This window comes from Urtica dioica, chromosome 12 (assembly GCF_054948205.1).
Source record: "Urtica dioica subsp. dioica isolate 48M chromosome 12, U.dioica_male_clone48M_v1_H2, whole genome shotgun sequence".
In the NCBI taxonomy this organism is placed as follows: domain Eukaryota; kingdom Viridiplantae; phylum Streptophyta; class Magnoliopsida; order Rosales; family Urticaceae; genus Urtica; species Urtica dioica.
In genome coordinates, this window is record NC_142767.1 from 15,028,102 (window position 1) to 15,039,237 (window position 11,136).

The following is an 11,136-nucleotide window of genomic DNA, read 5'->3' on the forward strand; positions in this document are numbered from 1 at the left end:
AGAACAACACATCAAGAGACATCATAAACATATGGAAAACTTGAATTAAAATAATAAGAGTTTAGAGAATAGAACACTTTGATTAAGATTTTAGCAATGGTAGAACTCTGCAACTCTCTCATTCTCTTCAAATTTGAGCCACCAAAATATCCACCAAGTCTGGAAAATTTTAGAAAAACTAAAGAAAAAGCTAAGAATGAAAAGATGCTTTTGAAGGCTTCCACAAAATCTCACTCCATGCATGACTTCTTCTGAAAGCATTGGTCTTTTTAATGTTGAATGGGCTTGTTTTCGGAGCAATCTAAGCCTTCAAATCTCATCCAATGGCTGAAAATCGCTAAAAAAATTGAAGATAACGAAGTCTCTCAGGACGATCGCCCGTCGCGCGGTCCTTCTTTTCGCTTCCGCGCGGTTTGCGCGTAAGACTCTGTATCTTTTGATGCAGATTTCCTGCTCCGCGCGGCACGCAAAATGGACCTCACGGCGTGCGGAGTTGGAAAAAAATGTTTTATTCGCTTCTTTTCTTCGTTTTCGCTCCATTTTGACTCCGATTAGCTTATTTTTCCATATTGAGACCCCGAACACTAGTAAAACCCATATAGACCTAAAAATCCATAAAAAACACTCTAGAGATAATTAAAATCCTTGAGGACTCGTTGGTTTTAAGCTTGGGAGATAGGAGTTTTACGCGTGATTAACGCACCTATCAAGCTTAATAACCATATATATATATATATATATATATATATATATATATATATATATATATATATACAGTAAAAACGAAACTAAATATGTACCACATGATCAATCCGAATATCCATAAAACAAATACATATGTATTTTCATAACAATTGCAAGAAAAAACTGATAACATACGACAATTGAAATTATGCCTGATAAAAGTATCCGGATCAAATAATAACAGACGCTGATTTTAAAAGAAAAAATAGCAACCAAATATCTTAAAAATTCAAACATGATTGGCCCTGATACCAATTGTTAGATCCGAATATCACTAGAGAAAACCATCACTTAATTCCAAGACCGAATCATGTTGAATAATTAAGAAAGCATAAATCAATAGTGGAAGCGTACATGATGAATCCATGACGGTTAGTCTTCTAGATCAACACATACACCCGATAAAGCCCTTTGTTTCTCTCTTTTTTCACTCTGACAACAGGATATCAGAAAGGACAAGTTAGTACGTGTGACTTAGGGACCGGTCGTATTTATAGGTAACCATTAGGTTAACTTATCGGGCTTCCTATTTCAGCCCATCACATAAATATAAACTATAGTGGTCTACACATTAAAGGCCCACAACCTATTAGATACATTAAAACTCAATATTCGTACACCAAATTAGATAACTTTTAACGTGCTATCTTTAATGACAGTTCACAACACATAATTGTTTAATATATAAATCCAACGTTGGATTAAAGATCTAACATTGTCATCAGAATTTCGATTTTATAAATTTTTTACGAATAATTTGCAACATCTTACCTAACATTGAATTATTGCCTTGTTTCATGATTATATTATATGATATCGACTTTTCGAATGCCCTTTGAAAGGAAAATTTATAAGTGTATTTGATTCGACAAATGTACTTATTTTATATCAAGGGTCCATTAGATAAATAGTCGTATTTATAGTTTGACATTGCTAAATAACTAACATTTTGTAAATCTTAGATAAATAGTCACTTTCATGTATTTACATACGTAAATCTTAGATAAGTAGTCACTTCATTTATTAGGTCACGTCATCTTTATGGCTATTTATCTACAATTTACGAAACGTTGGCTATATAACAATTTCAAACGGTTTAATTGACTATTTACCTAATTTTTTGTTATATTAATCTATAATGTAGTTCACTTAATGAATATCGCACGCCATCTTTCAGAAGTTGAACTATGAGTAAATATACTACCGTCGAATTAATGTAGAAAGTGAACTTTACTAATTTTTATATTTTTGCACATGACCATTATTCAATTCGAAGTCAATGAAATTAGAATAAATTTTTTATTACCAAATATTATTGCAAAAGATTTTTTTTTCATTTTTTTTATGTGAGATTTTATTCGATCAACATAATCGTGAAGAATTGTTGAATTTAGAGTAGACCATAAAAATCACGAATAATTCCAAATATGACGGTACTCCTAATCAACTCTCGCCAGAAAGTTGTTATTTTTTTATTATTACTAAATAATGACTAGAACTTACGCTCTAAAGCCACAGCCTCTCCTATATAAACCCATCAACCATGCAACAAAAGCAAATAATTTCTGGATGCTAATACAGATATAGATTTAAGACGATCAGGTCGGGTATAATATATACACCTGAGATACACATGGAGTCAGAAATGAAAACGATTGAAAAAGGAGATTTCAATATTGAAGGAGAAAGTATCACAGATCACCAGAAATGGGTTTATGATTCTTCGGTGGATTACAAAGGAAAAGTCCCTTGCCGATCGACAACCGGAGTATGGAAAGCCTCTTTCTTCATCATCAGTAAGTTTTATACTTTTAACAGCTGTGATTCTCTTCTTAGCATTTTCTTATTTTAAATAGTTATGCATCGTTGTTCTATATAAAGCTTGTAACATGAATTTCACGTTACAACTTAGAATTCATCGGAAAAATTTGTGAATGCATAATTTATTTTAATCGGTTTTAGCTGTTTCATAGTTTGCTGTGTTTGGGACGTGCGATATTCCAATTATAATATAAGTCATCGACTAAGAAAGGACTAATTAAATAAGAAGGTGCAGGACCATGAAGTGTATATATATATATATATATATATATATATATATATATATATATATATATACATAAAGAAATAAATACTCTAAAATATATATATATATATGTATATATGTTAAAGAAAGAAATAATGTTGGAGGACAATTTAGGGGACACCAAAATAAAAACCTTATTCTATATAACTTTTATGTTATTAGTTCTTAAATGTGCGGGGTTCCATCTAAAACCAAGCTTGATAATTAGAGGAATAACCCACAAGTCTTGTAAAGAGCCCAGGATCGTAATACCTAGTCGATGTGGGACTATCCTTGATACACCCCTTCACGCGCACAGGCACACATTGACACAGGCACTGGAAGCGTGAAGTATAGGCCCGATCAGGTAGCCCACAACCGAGAATGGGTCTTGCTCTGATACCATATTAAAGGTGTGGGGTTCCATCTAAAACCAAGCTTAGTAATTAGAGGAGTAACCCACAAGCCTATAAAGAACTCAAGATCGTAATACCCAGTCGATGTGGAACTATCATTGATACACCCCATCACGCGCACAGGCACATGCACACATTGGCACAGGCACTGGAAGCGTGAAGTATAGGCCCGATCAGGTAGCCCACAACCGAGAATGGGCCCCGCTCTGATACCATCTTAAAGGTGTGGGGTTCCATCTAAAATCAAGTTTGGTAATTAGAGGAGTAACCCACAAGTCTTATAAAGAGCCCAGGATCGTAATACTCAGACGATGTGGGACTATCCTTGACACACCCCCTCACGCGCACAGGCACACATTGACACAGGCACTGAAAGCGTGAAGTATAGGCCCGATCAGGTAGCCCACGACCGAGAATGGGCCCCGCTCTGATACCATCTTAAAGGTGTGGGGTTCCATCTTGGTTTTAGATGGAACCCCACACCTTTAAGATGGTATCAGAGCGGGGCCCATTCTCGATTGTGGGCTACCTGATCGGGCCTATACTTCACACTTCTAGTGCCTGTGCCGATGTGTGTCTGTGCTTGTGCGCGTGAGGGGGTGTAATGGGGTTCCATCTAAAACCAAGCTTGGTGATTAGAGGAGTAACCCACAAGCCTTATAAAGAGCCCAGGATCGTAATACCCAGTCGATGTGAGACTATCCTTGATACACCCCCTCACGCACACAGGCACAGGCACACATGGGCACAGGCACTGGAAGCGTGAAGTATAGGCCCGATCAGGTAGCCCACAACCGAGAATGGGCCCCGCTCTGATACCATCTTAAAGGTGTGGGGTTCAATCTAAAATCAAGCTTGGTAATTAGAGGAGTAACCCACAAGCCTTATAAAGAGCACAGGATCGTAATACCCAGTCGATGTGGGACTATCCCTGATATTAGTGCTAATGTCAAATTAGTTTACCATGCCACATAAGTCATACCAAAATACAACTTATTTAAGCTAAATTATCCACAATGGTAAGCTAATTTCTCATCTTGCTTAAGTTTATTCAACTTGTCAATACAATGTCGTTGGTAAAGCAGTATAAAAAAAATAAAATAATTGCTAAAATATACATCAAGTGGTGTATTAGGTCCCATGTATTTTGCTTAAGCAAGTAGCTCTATAGAGCTAATTTCTCTAACCAATCACATAGCCAAATTGCCAAATAATGGTTAACCAAATAGCTTAACACTTCTTCTAATTGCAAGCAAGTCCTTAAAGTTGTTAAGACAAACACCATTAAAGATGCTCTGTTATTAATTAGAGATTAACACTGATTGAGGGTGTTATAGCAATTGAGTTCAGCGAGAGGCTAAGCTATTTTGGGATCGCGATGAACTTGATAACGTACCTGACGAGAGTGATGCATCAAGACCTGAATATAGCTGCAAAGAATGTCAATTATTGGATCGGAGTTACAACCATTATGCCTTTAATCGGCGGTTTTCTAGCCGACTCCTATACCGGCCGCTTCGCCATGGTCCTACTTTCATCGCTCTTTTATCTTTTGGTAACGAATCTATCACATAGATCCTCATAATAAAGAATTATTATTACTATTGAAATAAAAAATAAGAAAGGTATCATTTCTACTCCCTCAATTTTAGCCAAATAATGCTACATTTATAGTTGGAGTTTTCAACGATGTCATGTATATCCCTCAAATTTATTGTTTATTAATTTACGACTCGTATATATCTCTATTTATAAATAAAAAACTTTAAAAAAATTGTTGAATTTCTTAACCAAATTTTAAAATGACAAAATTACCCTCGTACATAAATCACACCATGTTTCTCTTTTCTTTTGTTCAAAATTACATTATATTAACTCTTAAACCACCTTATTCGAAATATAACAAAGCTGATTCAAAATAAAAGAATGGTACATTAAGAAAAATAGCCAACTTAAACGTTTGACATCGCTAAATAGTCAATGTTTGGTAAATCTTAGATAAATAGCTACTTTCAGACGTAAATCTTAAGTAAATAGTCACTTTCATATACCAAGCGTTGGCTATTTAATATTGGAAAATGAAAAAAAAATTGTAGGGCTTGATCTTGTTGACGATGTCCCAATACATCCCGAGCCTATCGCCATGCCCTAGCTCCGGCGCATGCGAGAAGTCGACGCGGATCCACGAGGTCGTATTCTTCTTAGCGTTGTACATGATATCCTTCGGCACCGGGGGCCACAAGCCATGCCTAGAGAGCTTCGGCGCCGATCAGTTCGACGATGATCACGACACTGAACGGGTCCAAAAGATGTCATTCTTCAATTGGTGGAACTTCGCTCTCTGTTGCGGCTTGTTTCTCGGCGTCACCCTGATCGTCTACGTCCAGGATGACGTCAGCTGGGGACTCGCTTACAGCATCATCACAGCCACCATGGCCGCGACTGTCGTGATCTTCATTCTCGGTCGGCCTCGGTATAGGTATAGGGTCCCACGGGGAAGCCCTTTCACTCCCATGCTTCAAGTTTTGGTCGCCGCTTTTAGGAAGAGGAAATTGCATTATCCCTCTCACCCTTCTCTTCTCCATCAACTTACCAACAATTCTTCTAGTCATCATAACCTCCAAGGAAGGCTTCTTGGTCACACCGAAAGACTTAGGTATGTACGTATGTTACCCTAACTAAGTATATTTGTAAACTATTCAAATGTTGATGTGTGGTTATATTTTTATCTTATACTATTAAATATAAATAAGTCGTTCTAAACTCATTGATTTATGAAAATAGTGAAAAATTAAGCTCTTAATAAAATAGTCAAAGTTTTGTGTAAATGCTTTTAGCAAAATGGTCCAAGTTTCAGCCCTATATAAAATATTGAAACTACCATTAATACAAATTTTGACATGTGTATATAAGATCTTTACCCGTATGTAAATTTACCTAAAACACTAGTTAGTTTCATATTTATACATTTTATAACTTGAAATTAACCTAGTTAATAACGATTTGCTTCATATTTCCCTTTTATTACTTAATTGATGTTTAGATATAAAGTATAAGAATATTTTTTAGATTTTTCAGAAGCTAAAAGTCAATAAACTAGTGAATAAAGGTTAAATAGCAAATAGTAAACATAATGAATTAATCAAGTTATTGAAAGAGATACAATTGACTTTTCCCGTAAATTTACTTAGCATATAGTCTATTTAAATTCATTATGTTAAAATTATAATTGAAATATCTAAAAATTAAAAAAAAAATCCAAATTAAATAAAGATACATGCCCATATATATTATAGAGATATAAACGTAAATTAATCTGTTTTTTAATATTTGAGTATTTAAACTATAAGTCAAATCAAGTGTAACCATTTAGCTATTTCTTGTAACCTTAACTTTTTATTAGATGAATACGTCATCCTTATGATTGTTTACTTAAGATTTATAAAACGTTGGCTATCTAGCAATTTCAAATGTTTTAAATGGCTAATTACCTAAATAACATAAGGAGTTTGTACGAAATTATTTTATCATAATCTAATAATGAATTCTGCTCTTTATGTTATTTTTATGGTCCAGCATAAAAATAACATAAAGAGCAGAATTCATTATTAGATATAAGTTTTATATATATAGTCATATAAAATATTGAATTTTGCTATAAAGTCAATTTTTTATAAGTTTTATATTATTTACAAGTTCAAATTAACTTAAATATCCTATAAACTTACAAAAATTTACGTGAAACATAAGAGCAAATCTAGAAATCAGAAACTATTCGGAAAATGGCATGTTATTATTATAGCTATCTACTTTTAAAAAAAAAATAGCTATTTAGCATATTTCTTAATTTAAGTGACTCAGCAAGAAATTCTTAATTTTTTTTTTATAAATTTGTATTTTTATTCTAAGCGCATTTACCAATAACAAGTTTAATTTGAGAGATATATCAATTTGTTTTGGATCGAAACTACTTATTTTAGGGTTCCCTTTGCACTTTCAAACTCGAAATTAAAATTTCCGAAGGTATTTTTTAATTAGAAATACTCTACTTATATTTGTTATCATAATTAAGGTTCCTGGACAAGGCAGCGATAATCGACGACAACAACGAAGAGAAGATGATCATCAGTCCATGGATACTGACAAGCGTGACAAGAGTGGAAGAAGTGAAGCTCATAATAAGCACAATCCCAGTATGGCTCGCATCACTCGTCTTCGGACTCTGCTTCTCCCAGCCTTCCACCTTCTTCGTGAAGCAGGCCGCCGCCGCCGACCGGAAAATCCTCCCAAACTTCACGATCCCGCCGGCCTCCGTCAACGCCGTCGGAGCGGTGGCCATGATCGCCACCGTGGCGGCCTACGACCGCGTCCTCATCCCGCTCCTGCGCCGCTCCTCCGGCGGCGAGCGTGGGCTCGGGATCCTCCGCCGCATCGGGGTCGGGATGGCCGTCTCGGCGGCGGCGATGGCCGTAGCCGCCGTCGTGGAGGCCAAGCGCCGCCGTGAGGTCACTCCCGTGATGAGCGTGTACTGGCTGTTCCCGCAGTTCGTGATGTTCGGCGTGGCCGACGGGTTTACTCTGGTGGGGCTCCAGGAGTATTTCTACGACCAGGTTCCAGATTCGATGAGGAGCCTCGGGATCGCTCTCTACCTCAGCGTCATCGGCGTCGGGAGTTTTCTGGGAAGTCTGTTGATTTACGTCGTGGACGGCCTGGCCGTGAGATTCGGTGGCGCTGGCTGGATCGGGAAGGACTTGAGGTCGAGTCGTTTGGACTACTTTTACTGGCTCTTGGCGATTCTCAGTGCTCTGAATTTAGGGGTCTTTGTGGGCGTGGCCAGGCGTTATACCTACAAAAACGTTGAGAGGAGAGATTATTACGGTAATGACGCTGCTGCGACTATTGATATTACTGCTCACAAAGTGGCTGAACGAGAACTCGTGTGATTTCAGATTTATATCACATTTATATATTTTAAGATATGTGCCTTTTCTTAGATGTGATCTATTTGTATGTAATTTGGACTTTGAAGTTTTAATTGTCATATATAATTTCAACAATTATATATATATATATATATATATATATATATATATATATATATATATATGTGTGTGTGATCACAACTTTCTAGCATTCTTAATGACTTCTCTATATATCTATGCAGAAAAATGACACTTTTACTAAAGAAAATGACAACAAAAGCTCAAATACAAGGTTCAAGTCCACTATCGGACGACTCGAGCTCACAAAATAAAGCGTGCAAATCCCGGCCCACAAGGTCAAAGTTAAGTGTAAACTATGAAGAATGAGACGAATCTTAAAATCGAACCATCAAGACCGGTCATCGAGTCAAGCTCTCAGGTCGAGTCCTCAAGTCAAATCCTCAAGACAAGTCCTCGAGACAAACCCCTAGGACAAGCCCTCGAGCCAAACCCTCTAGTAAAATCTTCAAGACAAAACCCTTGAGCAAATTCCAAGGCAAAACAAATAAAATCATTGAAGCCAAGTCCAAGACAAATCAAACAAAACCCTTGAGTCAAAACCGAGACAAGCAGAGACCGTGAGACAAGTCTGCGGCGCTATCTTAGCGCCGATTCCTCGTGCACCCTTGTGCCATTATGCGCCTTGCGTCTCGCATATGCATGTGCCACTCCGCGTCCCATGCACGCGACACGGCCACTCCCTCGTGTCGGGGACCAACATGCAGCACACTCGCCCATGTTGTGAACTAGAAAATGCCAACTTCAAATATCTTTGCTCGCCATTGATTCCTAATGTAGTGGGCTCCCGATGCTGAGGACTACACCTCTGCGCCGTGGACTAGAAAATGCTGCCAACTTAAAAATCTCCTAGCTCGTCGTGAGTGAACTAGGAAATGCCACAAACTCCAAATCTCCTTTCCACGACGCCGAGGACTCATCTATGTCGTGAACTAAAGAAGTGCTAACTTCATTTGCCACCCACCTAAAGTAGAGAAGGGCTTCTCTTGTCTCCTTGACCAAAGCCCATTTTTTTTAATCATATCATTTAATGTACTATATATTAATTTATATGTATTTCAAAATATTTTGTGCTTACTAAAATATTTAAATAAACACAGTATATTTATATGAGCAAATATTATAAATGTAGGATGTTTAGCCATTCAAGGTTTTATTTATATATTTATGTCCTCTTAACGTATTTCCTAAGTATTTTTTGCGGTAGATTCATATTTTGAACTATTTATTTTGTGTAATTGTTCTCTTTCAGATATTAAATTAATTTTAACCATAAGTTCTAATTAGAATAATTTAAAATAATTTTTTACATATATTATTTTGGGGTAAATTAACACAAATAATCATACACACACAAAATATAAATTAACATAAGATTTGAGGTGATTTTGAAATTGAACAATCTAATAATTAAATAATATAAATTATTACTCTATCATCAAGTTGTAATAGGTAAAATTAAAGGGTATTGTAGCAAAATAGCCACTTTGAAACTATAGATTTTGTTTTTAGCCTATGTTTCATAACTTTTAGGGAAATAGCCAACGTGCTTAGGTGTCAATAATTAATAGACTAATTTGCCCTTTTACTTAATCAAATGGAAATAATGAATATATTTATATTAAATAATAGGCAATAATAAAATAAAATAACAGAAATTTTCAAAATTGTTATACGTGGCACGCTAATCTAGAACGGCTCACCAAGATTGGCGTTACTGTTGAGAACCTGTCAACACAGATAATAAACGTAAATTACTGGAAATTATCTCATTCTTGAATGGAAATAAACGGAAATAACTGTAAATAAATCATCTGTAACAACACAGTCTGTACTATTTTTTTAAAAACCAGATCTGAGTTCTGGGTAAAAAAAAAAACCCAGATCTAGTTTCGAAATAAATGGAAATAATTGTAAATAATATACTACATAAGCTTAATTGTAAGGTGCGCCTCCCATCGGGGAAGGCCGGGCCCAGGCTGCCCGGGCCTCCATCGCCGCCGCTCGCCTGCCAAACAGTCCCGGCGTCGCCGCCCAGGGCCGACACGACCATCCCATCGCCCGGCTCGACCTGCGCGACTCCACCCAGGCCGCGCGCGCCCCCATCCCAGCGCCCGGCTCGACCTGCGCGACTCCACCTAGGCCGCGCGCGCCCCCAGAGCCGTCTGGGTCTCCTCTGGCGATGCTTCCGGTGCAGACAGCGCCGACGAGGGCCGGCGCACCTTCGCCCGGGCCCGCCTCGCCGAGCACGCCTCCACGCCGGTCGACTCGGCTCTCCCCGGCGCTCCTAGGCCGACGCCACCCGGTGCCGATCTCGCCGGACGCAGCCACGCTCCGGTTGGAGAGAGAGAGATAGAGAGAGAGAGAGAGAGAGAGAGAGAGAGAGAGAGAGGGAAAACGTGGATTTCCGATTTGTGGAGTGGCTGGAGAGAGAGAGTGAGAGAGAGAGAGAGAGAACGTGGATTGAGTTTCAAAAGCAAAATAACTGCCTCCTACGTATCAGGAACAATTAACGCACAAAAAAAGGAAAAAAAATGCTAATTAAAAAACTGAGGAAAAAAAAGTAAAACATAATTTGCCACCTATTACGTTTAGCTATTTCCCTAAAAAACTCCAAACATAGGCTAGATCTCAAACCTAACGTTTTAGGTGGCCTAGTTGCTTATAAAACTCAAAATTAAAACTTTAATTTTTTTTTCTATAAAAAAGGTAAAATTAAAACTGTATATTCACACTTCGCAGTTTCATTATTTATTTTCTCATAATGAAATAGAAAAAAAAAAAAAAAAAAAAAACAAAATTAAAGTTGGATTAGAATTAGAGTATGAATTAAACTCCATCTCGAACAAATTGGCTTGCACTTACACTTACACGTAACACTGGTCAGTTAAAATGGGAAAGGTCTTTCTTT

At 37.3% G+C, this 11,136-nt stretch overlaps 1 protein-coding gene across 1 annotated transcript; it reads left to right on the forward strand.

The window, feature by feature from the left end:
- The first annotated feature begins 2,389 nt into the window (after positions 1-2,389).
- On the forward strand, positions 2,390-8,214 carry LOC149379455 (protein NRT1/ PTR FAMILY 5.6-like). Its single transcript, XM_089604014.1, has 4 exons — positions 2,390-2,540; positions 4,563-4,780; positions 5,322-5,881; positions 7,298-8,214. The coding sequence occupies exons 1-4, from the start codon at positions 2,390-2,392 to the stop codon at positions 8,166-8,168; spliced, it is 1,800 nt and encodes a 599-aa protein (XP_089460140.1). The 3' UTR covers positions 8,169-8,214.
- The last annotated feature ends 2,922 nt before the right edge of the window (positions 8,215-11,136 follow it).